Source organism: Alosa pseudoharengus, unplaced genomic scaffold (assembly GCF_046254945.1).
Source record: "Alosa pseudoharengus isolate Yale_2024_CS ecotype anadromous, Long Island Sound unplaced genomic scaffold, YU_APseudo_1.1 YU_APseudo_1.1_scf_21, whole genome shotgun sequence".
Classification (NCBI taxonomy): Eukaryota; Metazoa; Chordata; class Actinopteri; order Clupeiformes; family Clupeidae; genus Alosa; species Alosa pseudoharengus.
Genome location: NW_027468674.1, coordinates 14,480,535 through 14,505,847, shown reverse-complemented (window position 1 = coordinate 14,505,847; position 25,313 = coordinate 14,480,535). Strand labels below are relative to the sequence as shown.

The 25,313-nt window shown below is 38.8% G+C and overlaps 2 protein-coding genes and 1 pseudogene across 2 annotated transcripts in view; all 3 read left to right on the top strand.

The window, feature by feature from the left end:
- The first annotated feature begins 608 nt into the window (after window positions 1-608).
- LOC143137685 (nuclear GTPase SLIP-GC-like) overlaps window positions 609-25,313 on the top strand; it is a 63,331-nt gene continuing 38,626 nt past the window's right edge. The window contains exon 1 of the mRNA XM_076297982.1: window positions 609-653. Within this exon, the coding sequence (XP_076154097.1) occupies window positions 626-653 (28 nt within the window). The 5' untranslated portion in view covers window positions 609-625. The remainder of the gene's footprint in view (window positions 654-25,313) is intronic.
- On the top strand, window positions 1,471-13,727 carry LOC143138658 (nuclear GTPase SLIP-GC-like). The gene is made up of 16 exons (XM_076299082.1): window positions 1,471-1,689; window positions 2,021-2,245; window positions 3,224-3,415; window positions 3,922-4,100; window positions 4,298-4,343; window positions 4,430-4,537; window positions 5,421-5,526; window positions 6,449-6,582; window positions 6,717-6,893; window positions 9,789-9,949; window positions 10,036-10,171; window positions 11,205-11,313; window positions 12,051-12,184; window positions 12,270-12,354; window positions 12,626-12,686; window positions 12,846-13,727. Exons 1-16 carry the CDS (start codon window positions 1,471-1,473, stop codon window positions 13,015-13,017), a joined length of 2,244 nt encoding a protein of 747 aa, XP_076155197.1. The 3' UTR covers window positions 13,018-13,727.
- Window positions 22,885-23,964, top strand: LOC143138657 (uncharacterized; annotated as a pseudogene).

The following is a 25,313-nucleotide window of genomic DNA, read 5'->3' as shown; positions in this document are numbered from 1 at the left end:
AAATGACAATATCCTGGCTGGACTACTGTTGTAACATATCCATTTCATGATTAATTGAAATACATTTCCTACATACATTTCCTTTAACTGTGTGGAACTGTTTTGTCGTTGACTTTATCACAAATAGGTTCCAGTAAAGCAAGGTTTAGTGGAATCCCTGTGTTCTACACAGGCTCTCAAATGCAAGCATATTCTTTCAAATGCACCGGTGACTGGCAAAATATTGATTCGCTGAAGTTGCGCTGCTTGCTGTTAAAGGGAATGACAGATGTCACTCTCATTGGTTAAAAGGATGTTTTGCCAAAACAAACCCATGACTGAATAAGAAGCAGAAGAACAACCCTTTTGAACAATACACCAGACGTTTGATAACAAAATGACCCCGAATGTGGACTGGACACACCCCTAAATGTATTTAAGCTTTTTGCCACTGACCATGCGTTTCAGATCGCCAAGATAGAGCCCTGAGTGTAAAAAGCCTACTTATATAGTGTCCCATTTATGTTATTTTAATCGTGTTCACTGGTTATTAAACAGTCTTTCTTGATGACAGTTTACATATTTCAAATTATTCAATTAATATTTCCCCACAGTTTCCACATTATCATCTCCGAGATATAAGAAAATGGCCTCTGCAAAAATGAATACTAAAGGTACTGGACTGATAACATTTAAAACAGTTATTGTTTTAACTATAATTTGCAAAACAATTCGTCAGCCATCTGTTTTATTTGTTAGGTTGCTTGTTTGTTTATTGGGAGGTGTACAAAATATGTCATTTGTTTAGTTTAAAGTCAGATCGAAACACAAACACCTTCCTAACTATAATGACACGTCAGTGTTCAAATGGATATTTGCATATTAATTTCCATAACCATCCATATATGACATCCGTTTTCCTTAATTATCCTTAGGTGTGAAAAGAAGCCTTGAAAATGAGGCATGTACTTCGCATGGCCTCACTGTAGAAGGGAATAAACGTTTCTGTGTCCCTGCAGCCGACAGAAAAACAGGTGAGACCAGTACAAGTGTCTGAATAAATCACAAAAAGTTACAGTTGTTAAACATGGAAGATTTAACCCTGTCGTTCCAAATTAATTGTTATTTAGACTTGGATTATTAAGCAACATTATGTGTTCTGAGGAAAGTCATTTTGTTTTTTATCTTCAAATCAGTTGATCATGTTGTTAAATACATATTATGGGGCCTTGCCACTTGGCTTTGTTAGTGTTGCATGCAGTTATATTTATTGTAACTTATGCTTTCATGTATTATCACAGATCAGAGTTCCTTAAGACAGGCAAAACTAGTTATGTCACAAGTCATAAGAAAACTACACTCAATTCCTCATTCTAACTTCAACGAAGAATTCCTTCAATACATCAAGTAAGTATCATAACTCTAGTGGCTACAACAGTTGTACTACAAATTATAAGCATTATTTGATCAGTTTTGTGTCTGTTCAGGTCGATGATATCAAAGCTTGATGCAACCTCTAAGAAGAAAACCACGGTGGGTGTGTTTGGTAAATCGGGAGTGGGCAAGAGTTCCTTGATAAATACCATCTTGGGAGAGGAAGACCTGTTGCCATCAGGAACCATTACTGCATGCACTTCAGTCATTATTCAAGTTGAGTCCAACACAACTGACTCCAACTACACAGCAGAGATTGACTTCATTCCCAAAGAGGTATTTACAGTATACACGTATGTGTCAGATGTAGTTCCTAGTAAAGTGTCAGACATACTGTACAACTGAAGTGGTAAATTAGTGTAATGCTGAAATGAATTGAGTGCAATTAATTCAAATTTAACTCCAGGGAACAAATTCAAGCAATGCATACTTTAAAATGACTACAGTAAGTAAGTAAGTAAAGTAAGTATGTTAGTGTTAAGACTTATGAATAGGGACTGTGGTACTCACTGGTTGTTGGCACACCATTTTTTATTTAACTAGATGGCACTTTAGCAATGCTACATTTTATTTTACTGTACACAATCTCTATTTTCTAATTAATCAGGTGTGGGAAAAGGAGGTTAAAAATCACCTAAATGCTTTGTCACAAGCCAAAGAGAGCGATGAAGATAAAGATGAAGATACATTGAGCACAGCTCAGGAGAAAGTACGAGCCGTTTATGGGGATATTAGACCAAATGCAACCCTGGAAGAACTGATAGATGAACAGAATTTTACAGCCATCCCAGAATTCCTTGTGTCATCCAAGAAAACAGTGTCATGCACCACTGTAAGTTCTCTGTTAGTATAGTTTTGTTAGTAAAGTTCTGTTAGTATAGTTCTGTTATCTCTGTTAGCAGTTCTGTTAGTATAGTTCTGTTATCTCTGTTATTAGTATATCATCAGAATATCCCTACAGCCAATGCAGGAAACAGCAGGAGACAAACCATTGTCTCTTGGCTTGTGGATACCAGGTTACTTAAAGGAACCATATGTAAGGAATGTATTTCAATTAATTATAAAATGGCCCTGATATGTCACTAGACATTAAAAAATCATGTTCATTTCAAATACTTATATCACTGATAACAGTAGTTCGGCCAGGATATTGTCATAATATTATTATTATTGTCATGTCATGTTGTGTTTTGGCCTGATGTGCCACCCTCCACCTATCTACTAATCACGAAGTCAGTAGTGTTTCGGCATCCGGGTTGGCAACCTCAAGTCAGGGGGGACGGGGAGGGGATACACTGCTCTATAGTAATTTGAAAGTGATTGCAGTACCAGTTTTGGCCACAATCTTACATATGGTTCCTTTAACTAAGCTTACCAACTTTTTAAAAAACGGTTTACTGTTAACCTTAACTATTGTAATGTTCATATTCTGCAAGTCGCTTTGGACAAAAGTGTCAGCTAAAAACAATAAGCATAACCGTAACTACACATAAGCAGGTTAGACCACCAGAATTGGGGAAAGCTGTGCGTAAGGTATCAACTAGCAACAATGGCTGACAATATTTAGGTGACTGTTCAGAATTGCAAACTTGCTACTGATAATGTCTTGCTAGCCAAATAGAGGATAGAATTTAGAGGATTTATTTGCCATTCGTACACATAGAGACAGTTTGGGTATATTTTTGAGTCAGCAGTAAAATAAATCTCAGATAAAATAAAATCTTTAAACTCTCTAATGACAACTAACTATATACCTACGCATCTTGTTTTAGTTTAATTTGTTTGAATAATACTTGTCAATTATCATCAGGCCTCTGAACTTTCAGAAGAGATCAACAGTTTCACAAGGTCTGATGATTCCAGCCCTGGGCAGCACTTCTGGCCACTGGTTAAAACTGTCACCATCAAGATACCCTCTGGCAAAGGCCTTCAAAACATTGCCTTTATTGACCTTCCTGGCACTGGAGATTTCAATAAAAGCAGAGACGAAATGTGGAAGAAGGTAACATCTAACTGACGTCTACCACACTTCTAATCCAATTTATTTTTTTTGTAATCCAATTTAATTTGCAAAGAACAATGTAAAAAAAGCTATCTTATAACTACACAAAATGTATTTGCAAGTGTAATGCCAAGATCCTGGGCCCACACATATGTTCAACACTCATTAGGCAGCTATTTTCTTATTCAAGTGAATGAATGGGGGCATCCGTGGCCTACTGGTTAGCGCTTCGGATTTGTAACTGAAGGGTTGCCGGTTCGAACCACGACTAGTAGAAAGTGGCTGAAGTGCCCTTGAGCAAGGCACCTAACCCCTCACTGCTCCCTGAGCGCCGCTGTTGTTGCAGGCAGCTCACTGCGCCAGGATTAGTGTGTGCTTCACCTCACTGTGTTCACTGTGTGCTGAGTGTGTTTCACTAATTCACGGATTGGTATAAACACAGAGACCAAATTTCCCTCACGGGATCAAAAGAGTATACACTGATCTAACCTTGACTCCATCTTCAGTGCTTAAGCAGATGTTCCACGGTGTGGATTATCAATGACATGAACCGGGCTGCATCTGACAAGGAGCCATGGAAGATTCTCACCAGCTGCATCAAAGACATGGCGCATGGCGGAGAGTGCAACAGCATGACTTTCATCTGCACAAAGACGGATGACATAAATTACAAGTCATACATGAAGTGAGCCATCAGTCCATCCATCCATTTGTCCATCCATCCAACTATCCATCAGACTATCCATGAGTCCGTCCGTAGAGAACATACCACTAGCTATGAGTTTCTTATCATGGCATTAATATCACAGATTATTACAGAATATTTACCAGAAAATACAGTGACAGACCAACCTCACAGTACTGTATACTTATCATTCCCAGGAATTGCAAGTTGAAGGATAAAGACCTGAATGTCACAGCAACACAGGTTGTAGTATTCATCAATAGATGGGATATGTTCAGGTAGAACTTTATATTTATCATGGCATTTAACATAATTTGTTTTATTTGTAGGACTCAGTGGATTATGGAAAACAGCTGAAACGGGCCTGTATACTACACCGGAATGAAGAAGCCAAGAAAAAAGTCAGGACAATGTTTTCCGACCAAACTGAGATACAGGTATTAACAGCAATGCATTTTATGATCAAATCCTATTTCTAAAAACAAAAAATCTTTTTTTTAGATATTTTAAGATTGTAAGACTGTAAAAGACACATCTCAAGGAAAAAATCATGAGAAAACTACAATGAATCTGACTCCAGAAAATGTATAAATTGACCTTCAATATAACCAAGCTGTTTATCAGCTAGTGGCACACAAAGGGAGATGAATGGTGGATAAATTAATAATTTTGAAGTTGAAAGGTAACCAATATCAAATAAACTGAATCCAAAGTAAGACCAGATAAGCAAGTACACTACAAGTTATGTTAGATAAACCAGATTAACCATAGATTATGATGATAATCAAAGTTAAAATTATGAACAAAGTTTAAAAGCTTCATATCAATGACTATCATACAGTAGTTCAACCCTACTTATTGGATTAATTTACATTTGAAATACTGATCTCTCAAAACATCTCAGTATAGATTTTTTTAGAAAAGGAAACTGTATTTTAACTTTATTAACTTACATTTATTAACTATTTTACTTGAAGGTATCTACATAAGAGTGACATGACACTGTCATAATTATGACATGACACTGTCATGAACGTGTCATAAATGTTATAAACAAGTCATAAACATTTATGACTTCGGCCATTGTCATTTGGTTTTTGTCATGACAACTTGACATTGTTTGGGTTGTCTTGATTATGACAACTTGACATTAATCAAAGTGACATTGACACTTAATGACAGTTAAATGTTTATGACTTGTTTATCATATTTATGACACATTCATGACAGTGTCATGTCATAGTTATAACCGTGTACTGTCACTCTTATGTAGATACTTTCAATTAAAGTGTTTACCCATTTGTTTTCTGTTTTTATCAGAATAATTTCACATGTGATGAGGACTTCTTGAAGGTCTTTACAGTTAGCGCCAAGGATTTCTTTCAGCAGAAAGAAGATGGCTGCATTTTGAATAAAGAGGACACAGGTGAGTGTTTTATGAAATAATTGTGTGCCTAGCTAGCCATTAAGAATGCATAGTATCCACTTTATCATAATGCCAGTCTACACTAAGCCAACAGCCTTATGTCTGATAATGTTGGGCCTGTTGACATCAATTTCTGCCGTATTGGATTTTCCACCATTTTGGATTTTCTCGAAAATGAAACTAAAGCCTCACAGGTCACAAATGTTGTCCAACTTTGAACAAATTTGGCACAGATGATTTTTAGACCAATCCTCACAAAAGGTATTGGATGTTTTTTTTTCATTTTCAAAAGTGTCCGCCTACCACAGCCAATCGAAGTTGCAGACAAAGCCACCAAACAAGACGTGAGATCATATCTCAGCAACACTTTTCATTTAAAACAAACTTTAGTACATTTATAAGGGACCCTATTGTGAAGAGGCGTGTAATTGTTTTGTGTTTGGATTTGAAACTTGCTAGTTCTGTCTGACAATACTGTGAGAGGTCCAAAGGCCAACACATGCCAATTTGTGACGTCAACTTAATCGATGGATTTTGTTGGAAACACCAAAAACATGTTTTCAGGTCACACGTTTTTCCATTTGTCATGAAACTTAGCACAGATAATCTTCAGACTAAGCTTATTGAATGGATTTTGAATACTTGAAAGCATTCATCCGTCACAGCCAATCGGAATTGGTACCAAACAGTAAAAGCCACCAGTATGGCTACCTTATAAGTCAGACTGTCTTTGGTTGCTTGACACAAAACTTGCTTTGAGTGCTTTCAGGTACAGTATGTGTCTGATGTAATGGCATTGAGTTGCCATGGCAACTCCGGCTACTTGGCCCCCTCATTGCTGCTTTCAGCTATATTCATTATTATTGTTAAATGTATTGCAAGTATAATATTGTATTTGATCCTACATCATTATGATTCTCAGAAATCCCAAAGCTTTGGAGACTACTGGAAAAACTTGACAATGGTCATCATAGTACATCAGCAAATAATTACATTCAAGGAGCATATGGTATTCTGTCCTTGATCCAAGGTGCCAAGAGTAATGTCTCTGAGACCGTGAGTTTTTACCATTAGTGACAAATCAGAGTGAAACCTTTATTTTATATTTAAGGACATTTGTTTCTTAGTGTATTTTCAAAATGTCCTCAACATTATACTACTATATAGTTAATCCATTTATTTATTTTCAGTTGAAGGTAAAACAGAATGCTATGAAAGCTCTGAAACAAAATTTGGAGGAAGAACTGTACTTCCTGAAGGCATTCCTCATAAGACAGTCCAATCATCTGCAGTTATGCCTTTCTGAGGGGGTAAACGAATCAGAGAACCTTTCCCTGGAAACCGCTGATAAAGACGTCATAAAAACAGTAAGAACACACACACACTCAAACAACACACATGGCCTTGGAAATCACCTGTGTTATATACCTACAATGACAAGTAACTTCCAGTGTTGGGGCTGTTATTAGTAAGGGTCCAAACAGAAGCTGCAGAACAAAGTGGATTTTTACCTCACTTAAAACCATAGATACTATATATAGCTAGATATCGCCTTGTCCGCTAAAGCATATGAGGTGGAAAACGTCAGCACAGCTGCCATGTTTGTCCCGTCAATACTTACTAGTAAACAAATGGAGTGTAATGACAAGCTGTAGGAGTTTTGGGCTATAAATCCTTAAAATTCATACTGTACATTGCTCAATCAATGGCCATGGATGGTGTTTTATCTTTGAAGGTAGATAAACTTGTGGGCAGCCGTGGCCCACTGGTTAGCACTTCGGACTTGTAACCGGAGGGTTGCTGGTTCGAGCCCCGACCAGTGGGCCGCGGCTGAAGTGCCCTTGAGCAAGGCACCTAATCCCTCACTGCTCCCCAAGCGCCGCCGTTGAAGCAGGCAGCTCACTGCGCTGGGATTAGTGTGTGCTTCACCTCACTGTGTGTTCACTGTGTGCTAAGTGTGTTTCACTAATTCACCGATTGGGTTAAAATGCAGAGACCAAATTTCCCTCACGGGATCAAAAAAGTATATATACTTATACTTATACTTAAACTACATGAAAAAAATGGTTATGGAACACAATTTACATGGAGGAAAATAAATATAAAATGTAGTAGGCCTGTTTCTTACCTGTCAATTGTTATTCCTTGCTCCTTAGTTTTCAAATTCCTTGCATTGGAACATCCAAATGCAGCACAAAAGTCTGGCATCTTTTGTGCTGCCCAGGATGCAACCAGAGCTTGTTCAGAATGTCACTGCAAAAAAATTAAATCTAACCAAGTGTTAATAATCTTATATTAAGATCAAAAAATCTATTTGGTATTGTTTTTAGCATGAAATTACTTACCTACCTACCTAAATTTGCTTAACGCACTGTCAGACAAATTTGCTTGTTTTCAGGAGGAGATGTCTTAAAATAAGTCAAACCTTTCTTAAATTAAGTGAAATTATTTCCAGAGAAAACGCTTGTTTATACTTTTTCAGATTCCAAAAATAATTCTGTGGAAATGCATGGATTCCTGTTGCTGCTACTGGAAGAAACTGGAATCCATGCATTTCCACTGAATTATTTTTGGAATCTGATCCCTTATCATACCTGTTCATTCTTACTCGTCGCTCGACTTATCGTGACTAAATTCAAGATGGCTGCAAACGCTAAACTTTGTGAAGATACTGTCTGTATAAATCGTCTTGTAAGTAAACTACCAGTGCTTTTTAAAAGTTCTCAATGTCTCGTTTTAAATGTCAGGGCCTTCGGTAGTCTACCAATGAAGTGTGGAGATACATTGAGCCTCGTAAATGGTGTAAAACAGTGATTTATTTGCATGGCTAGCCCGATGCCGAAGCACCACAATTGAAAAAGCTGTTGGTAGCATCGGCTAACTAGCGCCAGATTTTGGAGTGCAGGGGACAAGCCGAGATGGGCTATAAGACATACGTTCACACTCGGTATCATGTTTCAACACACTTTAGGTCAATATCACACCGGAATTCTCCTTTAACGTACCGAAGATTACAGTATATACACTGCAAAAAATGAAATCTAACCAAGTGTTGATAATCTTATATTAAGATTAAAAAAATCTATTTGATATTGTTTTTAGTATGAAAAGACTTACCTAGTGCTCTCTCGAAAGATCATTTTGACTTAATTTAAGAAGACTTTGACTTATTTTAAGGAGTCTTGTCAAGACAAATTTGCTCAACGCACTGGCAGACAAATTTGCTTGTTTTTAGGACAAATTTGCTTAATGCACTGGCAGACAAATTTGCTTGTTTTCAGGATGAGATGTCATAATTTGAGAAAAGTTTGACTTATTTTAAGTCAAATGATTTCATGAAAAAGTGCTAGGTAAGTGTCTTTACACTAAAAACAATACCAACTAGTTTTTTTTGATATAAGATTAATAACACTTGGTTAGATTTTGTTAGATAAGCAGTTTTTGCAGTGTACGCTAGAAGGCAAAGGACTAAAGTTTATAGCAAAACGTTTGCATTTCCGATTTCTTCATCCCCGCGAGAGTTTAACAGATGTGATAATTCAAAATCCCCATGCTATTTTCCCAAAGAAAAAATATCAAGATCTCTTTATATGATCAAAGATAGTAGCTTTTTCGTAGGCGAACTTCAGAGGTCTATTTGCAAAGTGCTAGTAAATGATAGCTGTAAGCTTCGGTGTCACATTGAGACCAAGCAACCTAGTTTGCCACTTGAGTTTTTGACAGAAAGCTGAATTCACAGAAGTAATTCAAGGGGAAGGTCATATTCACCCAATTTGAAAACCCCTGCTTTAACCCATTACACCCATCACTGCTTATATGTATTAAATAATCGGTAGATTTACATGACACTTTTATTCTGATTAGAATTGGAATGATGGCTCAATCAGAATAGAAATTACACATATAAACACCTTGATCGGAATAAAACTGCTGATCCAAGAATTTTAATCGGATAAAATAGATTGATAGAATTTTATTTTAATGAAAGGGCTGGTGTATTCCTTTCTTATTTTGATTGAACAGCCATGTATACCGTCCGTCAATTGGGTAAGTACCCAATGTAAACAGATAGCACACATTTTTCATTCAGAATAGCTTAATCGGGATGGCTCAACAAATAGTCCATGTAAAACAACCTGGTGTTTCTAGGGCTGATTTGGTAGTCACATCCTGATCTTGATAGTCCATGATGCTGGTATTGATCAGTGGTCAAATATTTTTTGAAAAGTGGTCAATCCCAGTTAAATTAACTTTTTTTCCAGGGAATAAAGGATGCAAGGGGATATCATATGACATTCAAGGCTTTGTGTGAGAACAATGGCTTCAGGAGGATTAAAAATGGAACAATTATAGATCTGAATGCATCTCTTGCTACCTACATGTACAAACATGTTAATGGACAATTTCAAAATATGTTCCCAGTGTAAGTAATTTGTGTTATTTGATACAATTAGTTTCTTTCTTGCATGTTTGCAAGTTTTAATTTCTCAAATTAAATGTACATTCCAGGGATGACCCAGTAACAGGAAAACCAGACAAATCAATTAGAGGGATGCTGCACAGATTCAACATCCTCAACAGTGACATCACAGAGCTTTACGGGGAATCTCCTGTGTCACTCAACCTGACATTCATTAAGACTCAGGTATCCTTTTTTTTTTAACAAGATTAATTTACTAAGCATTCTAACATTGTAATATTAGCACTTAAGTCTGGGAGAGCTCAGAGGTAGTGTAGAAGACCAATTTAGAAAATATTTGAAAGCTGCAGTTTGTATAATTAACTGTCACACTGTTTCAAGGCCGTGCAAGAAAACAACATAGGACTAATCTTACAACAAAACACATTATAATATCATTGTATGTCACCCTAATAGGTGAAATCTATTATGTGTGTGTCAGTGTGTGTTTTGAGACCGTAATAATAAACCATGCCATGGAGGGCCAGACTAAAACAGAAAGCCTGCCTAGTACCTTGAGTTATTGTAGAACTTTTCATTACAGCAACACAATATAACTGTGTACAAGATAGTAGTAGATATTCCACCCATTGCTAAAGTGTGAGAGGACAATGCTTGTTTACACTGCAAAAAATGAAATCTAACCAAGTGTTATTAATCTTATATTAAGATTAAAAAATCTATTTGGTATTGTTTTTAGTATGAAAAGACTTACCTAGCGCCCTCTCAAAAGAACATTTTGACTTAATTTAAGAAGATTTTGACTTATTTTAAGGAGTCTTATCAAGACAAATTTGCTCAACGCACTGGCAGCCAAATTTGCTTGTTTTTAGGACACATTTGCTTAACGCACTGGCAGCCAAATTTGCTTGTTTTCAGGATGAGATGTCTTAAAATAAGTCAAACTTTTTTTAAATTAAGTCAAATGTTTTCACAAGGAAGCGCTAGGTAAGTCTCTTTATACTGAAAACAATACCAACTAGTTTTTTTTATCTTGATATAAGATTAATAACACTTGGTGAGATTTTGTTAGATAAGCAGTTTTTGCAGTGTATATACTAACTAAGCTAATTTATTATGGCAACCAACAAGTTTCTTCGAACAACTGTGTTGCCTGTATTGTTCCAAATTAAAGTTCAAAGCTTGGAATAACAGAAAAATATGTTTACAATTGAAACAATACGGGCACAGAAATGTAATTGCATTTTCACTCCTTCAGCAAAACAGACTGATCTCAAGAATCGAGGACAACATTTTTCAAAGGAAGAAAAGAATCTTCAATTCCCTCTATGAGTCCATTCTCTTCCAAATGATCCCAGTTTACTCAGGTGAGTTCATTTCAAAGATTCAATTAATGGCAACCGTTCCACAGTTCCAAATTCTTTTTCAAATATACACGGGGGAAATGTGAAATTCCTAGTGCTGTAGGTAGGCGATTTCAAACAGTGGCCAATCTGTGACCAATTGTTTTATATTATACCAATCCAAAAACAAAATCACAGCAAAGCATCCATCACCAACAGAGCAGTATTTGAGAGCTTTTTACTGGGCTTATCAAGCAGGCACTTCCCTTCATCCATGTTTCGTTGAATTAGGCCCACCGCACTGTGTTTTTTCCCCCATAAAGTTTGTTTTGAGCATGATATTGTTGGTTTTCCATCATTTAGGTTGTTAGCTGCTAGCTACAGTGATACATTTATTACCTACACTCACTTTGAATCAAGTTGTATACCTGTTGTGTAACTTGTTAAAGGTGCAGTTGTTTATATTTATGTTAAATTTATTAGCAGACACTTTTTTACAAACAACATACATTACATTTTAACCAAGGATGAAACGATATCCCCCTCCTTCCCCCCCCCCCAGTTTCTGGAGCCTGGGCTTCATACAGAGACCATTTTTTACAGTGAGAATGGGCAGCTATGGGTCATGAGGTGTTGATTGCTTTATGTGACACAAAAATGCTGACTACACCTTTAAGTTTGAATCCTTCTTCCTGTGTCTCTCTGGTTGAACTAATGTGACTATGAAACAGTCGCTCACCATTCACACTATTTCCCGTCAGAGGCTGCAAAAATATATGGAAAGCATTCTTTTATTGCAAGGCAGATGTTGGTGACAGACCACATTAAGAATTCAAAGGCAGACATGTTTACCAGAGCCAAAACAAACATGATGGAACTCTTTGAAAACCTTACAGTGAGTCCTTTGTCCCATTTATGCTAAATGTAGCTTTACAGTATGTCTTACATAAATCTAAAAAAAAAATGTCTTCTCACTTAAGGAATACATTCAAGAGATTTTGAGAGAAGAGTTGGATGACATTGTAACACACGCCCTTACCATTAAAGATGGGCTGCCTCTTCCAGGTAGGCCTAATACATATGACTCCAGGGTTAACCACAGGATCAGCTTTTGATGGCACAATCCCTTTTTAACAATTTCTAAAGTTAGCCATTTCAGTTCTTACCACATTAACTAATGTCAAATTTCATAAAACATGATGGATGTATACAAACTTGTTCCAGAATGTTTTATGAATGTGCAGGAATGGACCATAATGACAATTAGTGTACACACTAATGCATTTTTGTACAATGTACAGGTATAAGTTAATGCTCATTTACTGCTGTTTTGTAGATATCAGGCGTGAGGTGAAAGAGATGGAGTCCCTTGCCTCCAGTTTTGTCGACCTTCAGCTGTGAGGAAATGCAGACAAACAGCAATGTTTCCTCTCATGGGTTTTATTTTATATCCTTATTGTAAGGGTCTGTTTCCCTGTGTGTTGATTCTTATGTTTCTTTGTTTACCTATTGTGCCATGTGCTCCTATGTTGGCTCCCACCTGACTCCAACTCCAGCTCCAGTCCTGACTCCAGCCCCGACTCCGACTCCTACCCTGGCTCCGACTCCAGCCCCGACTCCTGCCCCGACTCTGACTCCAGCCCCGACTCCAGCTCCAGTCCCGACTACGACTCCAGTCCCGACTCCCGCTCCCAAGCTCCTGTTTGTAAAACAGCCATAGGAAGTTGAATTTCGGGTAGGAACATTGCCTCCCTCCAAAATAAAACTACTTACAAGAATTCGGAGCTAATTACAGGAATTTGGAGCTCTCTTTCTACAGATTGCGCTTCTCCGCTGTAGGACACCGAGAGCTAATCTTCTTTAGTGCTGCTTTGAATTTAAGATTTCTTTTAAAAAGGGATGCAAGTTATGCTTTTTCTCTCAATTTGTTACCTTGTGGATTATGCAGTTACCTTTTTTTTACAGAAATAAAGTACTGGTATGTGTCTTATGTTGTGATATGAAAAGCATCAGCTTATCCATAAATTGAAACATTTGTCTGAAACACCCCTGTCTCCACCTCCTCCTGTCCCATTGTCATATCAGATATTCAGACTCGGAGTTTTGAGTAGAGTCCACCTCCGATGTTGGGATACAGAGTGCACATGGGGGTGAATTCTGGTAGCATAGCCTTAGTATGTTAAAAGTATTAGTAAAACTTGTTATTTTAAAATGTTTGATGGCCATGCAAATTACGTGAGTTTTCCGGGAAAAATAACAAAACAGGAGGGTGCCGGTAGATGACCTTGAAATACGGGAGAAACCCGGGAAAAACGGGAGTGATGACAGGTATGGGTATGCTGCTATTTTCCTGTTCCTTCCCTGGGGCAATGACTACTACTGCTACAAGCATAAGGACGAATTCCAGTGTACACAATATCCAGTAGGCAATTAACAACTTCAACACAATAACATCTATGTCTGTTTAAATTTATTGAATAAAAAAAATAAATAATAAAAAAAAATCCTTTGTGGTGTTAATTTTACTCCCCCACCAGTTGGCAGTGTTCCCCTACTGCTACGCTAGACTGGTTGGAGCAGAGCATATAACTGCTCGTCTGCCCTCGGGCCCCACCTTTACTTCTCCTTTTAGGCCTACTTCTGCTTTTTCTGTGATAGATGCGACTGCTCCACTCTCTGTCCCTATGTCTGTGGGAATCCTCCCCCGTTCCCTCCCTGCCCTTCTTTATATATGATATTTTCCTATTATCTGATTTACACTCCTAAACAATCACTTTTGTCATACACTTATCAAATAGCACACAGGAATAACATATTACACATGATTATTTGCCACTTAAATCATAAGTAAAAGGGTGACAAATATGTATTCTTAAGCTTCATTACAGTTGCATATAAGTGGGACTTTCATGTTGCGTTGAGCAAACATCTGATCTACAATGCCTTCTGTGTTCAACTGGACTACCTGTGGATGAGACACACAACCATAAATGACAACAAAGTGGAAGAGATATGTATTCACATATCTGTTAGTAGTGCAGCGTGGCTTATGGTGTCAGTGGGAGTCCAGGTAGATTTAGTGTTAGTACCAGTGGGGGACCCTGGCTTTGTTTGTGAGGCCAACTGCAGTCAGGAAGAAACTAAGTTTGTGCCGTGAGGTTTTGGTTCTGATGGACCGCAGCCTCCTGCCGTAGGGAAGTGGCTCAAAGAGAGTGTGTCCAGGGTGGTAGGGGTCAGCCACTATCCTACCTGCCCGCCCCAGGGGAGTGGCTCAAAGAGAGTGTGTCCAGGGTGGTAGGGGTCAGCCACTATCCTACCTGCCCGCCCCAGGGCCCTGGAGGCATGCAGGTCGTGGAGGGGTGGCAGACAGCAGCCAATCACCTTTCAGCAGAAAGAAATGATACGCTGCAGTCTGCGTTTGTCCTTGGCAGAGGCCGCTGCATACCAGATGGTGATGGAGGAAGTGAGGATGGACTCAATGATGGAAGTGTAGAAGAGCACCATCATTGGCTTTGGCAGGTTGTATTTCTTCAACTGTCACAGGAAGTACATCCTATGTTGTGCCTCTTTGGTGAGGGCACTGGGGTTTAGTTCCCACTTGAGGTCGTGGGTGATGAGGATGCCCAGGAAGTGGAAGGACTCCACAGAGTCTACAGGGGAGCCACTCAGGGTGATGGGGGCAGGTGGGGCTGGGTTCTTCCTGAAGTCCACAACCATCTCCACTGTCTTTAGAGCATTTAGCTTCAAGCTGTTTTGTCCGCACCAGGACACCAGATTGTCAATCTCCCACCTGTAGGCAGACTCATCGCCACCAGAGATAAGCCCAATAAGGGTGTTGTCATCTACAAACTTTAGGAGCCTGACTGACTGGTGACTGGAGGTACAATTGTTTATGTATAGGGAGTAGAGTAGAGGGGAAAAGACACAGCCTTCAGGGCAGGGGCGTAGCCAGGATTATTTTATAGGGGGGGCCAGCTGGGTCCAGACTTTTTATTGGGGTGGCACTTGGGAATCAAAACTACAATATGAAAACTACTCAAAAAGTTTTGAAGATTAGGATACCCATTTTTAATAATGGCAATAAATTGTGTAAAGCCAACACTGATACACAGGTCCATTCACAGACAACCTGAACAGTTTGTTGTCCACTCCAACACATTTTCCATAAATAGGCCAATGCTATAAAAAGTACATTATGATAATGCACCTTACTTAATCAGTCATATTCAAATGATGTTAACTCAAAGAACAATAATAAATACTACAAATATGGTATGCAGATATTTAATCTTATACTGATGGCAAAACTATATTTCTTTCTGTTATCCACTCCAAGTACTTGGCTGTAAGTAACATGGCTCTGAATTAAGACATTAACCCTTAGAACCCTAGACTGTTTTAAGGGCTTTTTCACTACCTTTAGTTAGAAGCATTTATCCTGGTCATTGTAAGTGCCATACACAAACAAAAACAATGAGCCATGAACAAAGTGAAGGGAAAAAGGTGTTTCTTTGTCGAATAAATTGGGATGCAATGTGAGTCTTGAATTGGATGCCATGTAGGAATTTGCTAGGATCTCAAAACCGGATTATGAACATGCTATGCCATAGAAACACATACGTTGGATTATGAACATGCTTTGCCACCACAACAACACACAAAAACGTGGGGTAAGTAAGTCGAGCTATATAAAGTTATTATTTTGATGTCACTTCGTCTGTTTTATAACCCAGAAGGATGTACTTGGTATCAAATGATAGCTCTGTGTCTCCTCTTTCATCTGACATGCGTGGCATATCTATCAGATCACGGGTTCGTGAGTATAGGGCCTAATTCAAACGAGAGTAATGGCTGTGCAGCGTTGGTTTTTGTACATGATGTTATTTTGCAGTCACGTTGTCTGTTTTTATAGCCCAGAAGGATCGATATACTTGGTACCAATGGATAGCCCTGTGCCTCCTCTTTCTTCTGATATGCCATATCTATGCGATCACGGGTTCGCGAGTAGCCTAATTCAAACGAGAGTGTGGGTGCGCAGGTGAACTAAATATGATGCAATTTGATTTAATTTCATGATTTTTTGTATTTTCATACTTGATCGCACATACAAGTGTTTAGTCTCGTTGGAAAGCCCCACTTCTGCTCTGTCACGCAGGTAAGGTTTCATCTCGTTGCAATTACCGGAGCAATGTAACAAAGAACTTCAGCAACGCAGCAGCCTGCCTCTGCCTGACCAGCTATGGCAAGAACCACACGCAGTCAGCAAATTATGTTTTTATAAAGTAGCCTTGGAGCCATCCGGAGATATGTGCCTAATATGCTTGCATTTCACCCGAATATTATCAAAATATTTTTGTAACAGCATTACCACGGTCATCCGCTTATTTTTGATCAGCCTCACAAGTCAATGTCAGAGCCTACCTAACAAGAACAGCCCAATGCAGCTCACTTTGCTATGATTCGTGTCACATTTTAACATTTTATTAACATTAATGTTCCAAGTCATCATCAACTCACCTGTTGTCACTGAGGTTAAGTAAGTAGTAGTCTACTGTCAAGTGTTTTTAACAGATGACTTGAATTGTCCCCTGCTGCTGCTGCACTAGGCCTACTCACGATTTGATTAGAACCGTAGGCTACACTTCCTTTCAAAGTACCGTTGAAAACGGCAGCAATCTTTTTTTTTTACTTTTCACTGAACGGAGCTGGGGGGGCCAGCAGGGTGGCCAAGCTTTGACCAGTGGTGGCCGTGGCCCCCCCTGGCCACCACGTAGCTCCGCCCCTGCTTCAGGGGAACCCTCCCCCTATGACTCGCTGACTACAATTTTGTCCTATGACTCGTCACTAAAATCACTGATAGTGTTTGTACTTCTCAAGCTTAATTAGGGAAGATGACACAGAGGATGGTTACAACATGTCACTGTTGTCCTCTGGGGTGTCTGTGCAAGGGGTTGTGGACTCAGACGGGATCTCTACATCAGGGGCCGTGCTATCAGCAGACAAGTGGGGTTGGTCAGCAAGTGGACTCAGTGGGCTCAGTGACCCAAACAGCTGCTTTTCCTCATGAAAAGGAAGTATGGGCAGAACATTAATTAACCAAAAACTCAAAGAGAGTCTGGAATGATTAAGTGGATCCCGCTGAGTCCATCACTATAACAGTCTTTTTGGGTAACACACACAAGGGTTGAAATTTGTGTCCTGTCTTCTGCATCTAATGAAAAACAACTCATACACAGGCCCACAGCCTAGGGTTGTTTTACTTCCTCTTTTCTCAAACACAATCCTCTTTTCTCTCTTTTCCTCTTTTCTCTCTCTCTCACACACACACACACAGACTGCCCCCACTCATGTGTGTAGTGGCTAGCCGGCTACATTTGGTGTGGGCAGACAGATAAGTCTCCCCAAGAAAGGCGCTGATGTTCCTTTTAAATATTTTACTTGGAAACACTATAAAACTAAGCATACATACAAAATACATCTTAGTTATTTTTTCAGATTACACCAGATATGTATACGCAATCACGTAACATTACAAGATTTTAACACAAATGGATTTGTATGGTGAATTCCATTAGGTTGCTAACGATTAGCATATTCGACAAATATATAAGCATTCGAAACGACCTTAAGTCCACAAAGTTCCACACAAGGAACTTTTTCATTAAAACTATGAATCATAAGACTGAGAAAATACTTACAGGCGCATGTTTTCTGGCCGTGTAATAGTGTATGGTAAAAAACGTGTCTGATTAAAGGATAAATCCAGTATTTAGCACTTTGAGTCCCTTTTCTGGTTTGTTTGTGATCAACTAGAGTGGTGGACACCGAAATTTTGACGATGGGTCCTGTCTCAACTTTCTGACTCGTTTTGAATCGCCTTTGACTGGCTGGCTATGGGCATGCACAAACATGCCAAAAAACAACCCTTAACGTTCGTTTTCAAAACTCGCGTGATTTCTACAAATAAAAGAATCCTTGTTGTGAAGCCATTTCAGTTTGACCATTTATTTGCTGGCTAGTTAGAAATACAGAGCAGTTAGCTAACAGCATCTCTACTGAATTTCCACATAACATTTTCAGTAGGCTACAAGTTAGCATCTCTTTGGCCCTATTACATTCAGGCAGTCATGGCCTACTGGGAGGCAGTCGTGGCCTACTGGTTAGGGCTTCGGGCTTGAAACCGAAGGGTTGCCGGTTCGATCCCTGACCAGTGGGAACGGCTGAAGTGCCCTTGAGCAAGGCACCTAACCCCTCACTGCTCCCCGAGCGCCGCTGTAGCAAGGCAGCTCACTGCTCCGGGTCAGTGTGTGCTTCACCTCACTCTGTGTTCACTGTGTGTTCACTAATTCACGGATGGGATAAATGCAGAGACAAAATTGTATAGCAAGTATACTTGCCCTAGAAACCTGATTTACATCTTTGTTGTATTCATTTCAACAATAACCACCTTCCCTTCTTCTTTGTCTGCTACTACACTACACTACACTATACTACACTACACTACAGACGTGAAATAGAAGCACAAAGCTCATTTTCCTTGACAACGGTCTGTTATTGAGAATTAGCAGACCGCTGAACGTTGGGAATTCTGGGAACGTGGGAATTCTTCAGCATTATGGAGAGCCGTGTAATAAGGAGTATTGGTTTGTGCCAAATCTACCTGGAACACAAGACATGGATCTCTACTTGGCTAAAATGGCTGATATTATTCAGCAATATGGTGGCTGTGGGAAGTTGAGTTATTAAAGAATGAAGCACTCATGGTCTCTATTTACTGTTTAATTCATTATGACTGTTAATCTTGCAGTACAAGTTTTGCAATGTGTTATCACTTCTAATATTTGTGTAAAAATTGTGGGTTTAATTCCAGGCTGCCACTGTTTTGCCAGTGAGCAAGGCACTCTTGCTCTGGGGAGACTGACTCATCTAATAGGCCAGTCAATATAGCCCAAAAAGACCAAAAAATTGCAACAGATATGACTCATAGTAAAAATGCATTACAAGCTCATTATTATTATTATTATTATTATTATTACTGTGGCATGGCCGTAAAATCCACTTATGGATTTTACTCTGTGGCATCAACAAAAAAAGTTCAATCCATGTTCTCAAGTTTGCCGACATATTTGCACATACTCCTCTGCACTCTGTGCAAGCTAGGGAGCAGTAGAGGCCTTGTCGACTGCAATTGCAGTGCATTGTGCCGGCTAGATTGACTGGCCTATAACAGATGTATGTAAGTCAGCATCAGCCACATGAATAAGCAGAAGTATTAAAGGGATACCTAACAGTAAACACACCAAGGCCTGTTTACCTACAGTACAATATTAGAAGCCTCATCAGAGAACAGTGGAAAGCCTGTTGCAAGGCCTGCCCAAGGTAGCTGAGGTGTCCTCAAAAATGAGCCCTCAAGGCCTTTACATGACAAAAATGTTTCAAGTCAAGTCAAGTCACTTTATTTATATAGCACATTTAAAACAACAACCTTTGACCCAAAGTGCTTCACAGGTAAGGCTATCTTACAAAAAAGCAGAAGACAAATAAAATAAAAAAGGGGGATATATAGTAAAAGCATTAAGATGACAGTAAGACACAAGCCTTACAATGGTTACAATGCTCATAAAACTAGCGATAATACATAAAATAAATGAATAAAATAAATAGATAAATAAATAAATACACAAAGGGGCTATTAAAAAGTCCAAATAAGATAATACTAAACTCAAGTGCCATCTAGAGTGCCACCTCAAACAATAAGTTTGAAGAACATATCTTAAAAAACATTCTTACATATACCTTTAATAACAGCTGTACCATTCCATACAGATGTCATTCCTAGTATTTTATTGTAATTCTGTGTTCATTTTTAGGCAGCTTTTATTTTTGCAGCAGACATACATATGCAAACATATTCATTTTTGGAATATTCATGTATTCACGAATACTCAAGTCATGATATTTTTATTGTGCATTTTGAGGTAATATAAAACATGTAGTTGTGTTGTTTTGATTAAGTAAAGGGAAAGGTCGCATAGGAATGTAGTACTTATATTTACTTTAAATGAAGTTCTGTTGTGATAAGTGAATGGACTTCTTGTGCAATGATGGAAAATACTTAAATTAAAAGCACAAAACCAGAATAGCCAAAGACAGACATGTCAGACCTCAGAATGATGGGAAGGCCCATTCATGTCAATAATACTCTCTGTAGCATTCTGTTCGGTTAATTAAAAAAAGTATTCAATTTCAATCTCGTTCTTCAGCTTAATATTTTGCCATTGTGCTGGTCTCACCACAAGTTTGCTTTCTCGTCTTCTCCCTTTGCATTTCTTCCTCTACTTCGCTGAACATATCTTACACTGTCCAAATCCACATAAATCAGCAAAATGGTGTACACAACAACCAACACAGCAAGCACAAAGAAAAGTGCTATGGATGCTTCCTGAAACAAATTGATGGATTGTCATCTGTAAATCTCTAATGATGTCTTGATCTTTTTTTCTCTCATTCTTAGTACAGTGTGGAAATTGTTGCAGTTTTGGAGTCATTTAACTAAGGCATGTTTGTCTATATACTGTACTCATATGTCAGCTATTGTAATTAATGGTTAAAATTATAGCTAGCAGACACATTTATGTACAGTAAGGAATAACCAAAATAATATGGAATTAATACAATATATATGAATGCATTATAATATCAATATTTAAAACGTATGTATTTGAACTGTGATGAAACATTGCCATACCTGAGACTGAATGAACCACTCAGTGGAGATAATTTGTTGTTGCTTGCGGAGAGTTTGGTTGTTATGATAAGGTTCACACCACTTACTAGTCATTCCTTTCAAAGAGTCGGATTCTGTCCAAACACCACTCCATGTGTTCTGTTGACATACACTGCAAAAAATGAATTCTAACCAAGTGTTATTGATCTTATATTAAGAATAAAAAATCTAATTTTAAATCTAAAATCTAGTTTTTAGTATGAAAAGACTTACCTAGAGCCCTCTCAAAAGATCATTTTGACTTAATTTAAGAAGACTTTAACTTATTTTAAGGAGTCTTATCAAGACAAATTTGCTCAACGCACTGGCAGACAAATTTGCTTGTTTTTAGGACAAATTTGCTTAACGCACTGGCAGACAAATTTGCTTGTTTTCAAGATAAGATGTCTTAAAATAAGTGAATTATTTTTTAAAATTAAGTCAAATGATTTCACAAGAAAGCGCTAGGTAAGTCTCTTTATACTGAAAACAATACCAACTAGTTTTTCTTATCTTGATATAAGATTAATAACACTTGGTTAGATTTTGTTAGATAAGCAGTTTTTGCAGTGTAGATAGTAGTGTCCATCAGAGTACCACAACGTGAGCCAAGTGAATATAGAGATTAAACCCGATAAGAAAACAATGCACAGGTAACATGTTTTCTTTTCTCTTCTTTTTTCTTCTTCTGCTCTTGCTTCTTCTTCTTCTTCTTCATCTTCTTCTTCCTTTTCTTCCTTTTTCAACAGTTTCTTGTAATTATGCATTTGGATGAGCACAGTAAGAGAGACAATTATGAAACCTGAACTAACCACAAGCCCATAGAAAAATAAATTGTTATTTGAGTTGCAAGGACAATTGAACTATTTTTCTATCATTTTTTCCAGCACAACAAAGACGATGCAGCCCAACAAAACATCCACTTGAAGGATGGACATAGAAAATGAAGAAAACATCTTGCTCCTAACAAAGCTTCTGAAGCTTTAGAATCCTCTCACTGGCCTTATATAAACCCTTAACCGAAAATAAGGTGTTCCTGTGGTGTTAGCCTCACCTGATTGGCTAATTCTATAACACTTTGTACCCTCCTTTTGCAATGGTCTCTAATCAGACTCTGCATTTAACCCATCAGCAAGCAGGGATCACACACAAAGGCTGATTAATGTGGTCATGGGTTCCTAGCTTTTCTGTGGTTAACATTTCTACCCAATCAGCTGCTTAATAGAAATAATTTATTGCGTGCAAATGACATTGAAGTTTTTTTCCTCTGATGTCCATTTAAATAGAAATATTGGCTTGGCTAGGCTAGGTTGCAGCCTTTAACGCCTGCATGTTAATATGCACCTGCACACACACACACAGAGAGAGAGAGAGAGGAGAGAGAGGGAGTGAGAGAGAGAGAGAGAGAGAGTAGTGAACAGGTATTTTTGATGTAGCGTCTGGGGACCAGTTGAAGGTTAGTATAAAGCAAACCCTTCAGCTGTTGATATGGATGGAGGGAAAGCACTGATCATTTACGCCTCACCCTGATCAGGCCTTGGTGTAATTGGTGAGCCAAGTACCAAACATTTTAAGGAGTTCAAATCTAGCTGTCACCGACATGTAGTGTTCACTTACACAGTAAAATTCAGCGCAGTTAGGTGCGATATGATGAACGGAAACAGGGCATTTAGGCAGGCTCTGACACCAGTACCTCTACAAAAACATTGGAGGAAGCAAGCGAAGATGAAAATGTAGCATGTGTGGCAGGTATCATGCTGAAAAAGGCACGCGTGGAAAAGGCAATTTTCCTGATGACAAAGCAGCTGAGCCAATACGGTTTGCCTGGAATGACGGAAAGGCTTTCCCCGACCACATGCCCACCCAACGTAAAAAAGGAATGGTCCCTGCGAGCGTGGAGGATGAAGGAACAGCTGGACCAGGCCCAAACCACCCTGATGTTGCTACACAGGTTAGTTAGCTGGTACTTCAAGTGTTGTGGTGCTTGAAATTGTGAACAAGTATAAGTATAAGTAAGTATATATACTCTTTTGATCCCGTGAGGGAAATTTGGTCTCTGCATTTATCCCAATCCGTGAATTAGTGAAACACACTCAGCACACTCAGCCACTGTCCTCTTTTTGGAAGCGCTTCTTTCCAAATTTGAGCTCCAGTATCACTTTGATTGGAATGTCCAAATCATACCCCTTATCGATCAGCTACTCCTGACTTTGATGAAGCTCCAACTAAATTGTGGCATCCTAGACTTTACAACAAGGTTTAATTGCTGCTGTGCCACAGTCACTAACATCTTCACCACCATCAGCCGTGCACTGTATGACATTTTATATGTCGGTATGATGGAAAACAACATCCCCTCCAGAGTCAAGAACCAAACATCTCTGCCAGATTGGTTCCAGCCATTTCCCGACTGTCAGATTGTGCTTGACTGGGCTGAAGAAGCCGTCTCCAACACAAAAAGACTGGACACCCAGAGTCATCTAGGTACAGTCATTACAAAGGATGCACCACACTTAAAGTTCTGATCGGTGTGACTCCCAATGGAGTTATAACCTTTGCCAGTGATGGTAATAGCAGCTGACTGTGGAGTATTCCAACAGGTAGAACCAGGTGACATGGTGATGGTAGATAAGGGATTCACTATTTGTGACATTTTGCCTGAGGGAGTTTCACTGAACATTCCGATGTTCCTTGTCAATGGACAGTACAGGAAGTTAACCACAACAGACTGATGACCGACATGTGGAGCGTTCCATACAACAAAAAAAAAATCGAAAGTGACCAAGGAAGTCCTTGTCTTTTCTTTGGTTAGCATTGTACAACGTCTGAAAATGTTTGACATTTTGACCTACATCCCACACCAGTATAAGAAGCATGCCATCAAGATTTTCCATCTCCCCTTGACTTAAACAATTGATTTTTACCTTTCTCCAGTTCATCCAGCCGTTCTCTGAGTCTGGCGATTTTTTACTTTTAGCTCCAGCCTATAGATCATGAAATCAGATTAGACCATTAACATCATTAACATCTAACACCTACTAGCATCACACTTAAAAGTGACTAAAATTTCTGGTAATTTTCTATTTAAAACTTGTCTCCTCTCAAGTTAGAAAGTGTCATAAAACCAACGGAAAATAAAACGTGGCAATTTTCTAGGCAGATTTGACATGAAATTATACTCTCACGCTTATGCTCTGTTGGTTTATTTTGAAAATTAGTTGATTTCATTAATTTAGTAGATCCTGTCTACATGTACAGTACTTTCCACTCTGGGTGCATAGTGAGGACATTGAGTTTGAACAGATGATCACCTTATTGGGTTTTACTTCTTCCACCCATTGTAGAGCCAGTTTGATTGCTATCATCTACATGTACGCTGTAAAAATGGCCAGATGGTCTGTTGTCCTTTTTTTAATTAACACTGTACTTTGGAATGTGACCTCAACTCGTTTTCCCAGTCTGGTCTTTTGATGCATCTGTGTAAATCTGAACTGTGTCATCATACATTATGTCAATATATTGCTGAACATTTATATATCCCTGATTTAACTATGTTCTTAGCCACTAAATCTCCCCTGGGAGAGCAAAACATCCAGGGTGGGATTGTTGGTGTACTAACTGTTTTGCAACATGCAATGTTATCAATTTCCATATCCTTTGCCTGCCTGTTCCCATGCAGAGCTGGACAGTAACGGAGTACATTTACTTGAGTACAGTACTTGAGTACAGTTTTGAGGGATCTGTACTTTACTCAAGTATCATTTTTGGGGAGTACTCATGACTTTACTCAAGTACATTTGAGAGGCAAATATTGTACTATTTAGTCCACTACATTTCTATCCATAACCGTGAGTACCTGTTACTTCTTCTAAAAAAAAGGAAAAAAGAAAAATCTCAGAAACCCTCAATTTGTTGTTTCCCTCTTAAACGTGATTGGATTGTGCAGGCACCACTGATTGGGCCAGCCTATCAGCAATCACCTTCAGCTTTCAACAATTCCATGGTTAGATTTAGATAAGAGACGAAACCATGGACGAAACAATGGATGAAGACGCAGCAGGTCCATCCCGGGAATGTGCCAACCTGTGGCCCCACCAGTGTGAACTGCACTTCTGCATTCGCTTCACGGCCCTCTATCAGCTATAACCGCACTATGCAAGTTTGCCAGATCGGGTAGCGGATCTGTAGTTCGTGTGGGCGCCCATACTCCCAGCATTCTAGCACCTGCTCTGTGGGGTGTATTTCTTCATGACCCTGC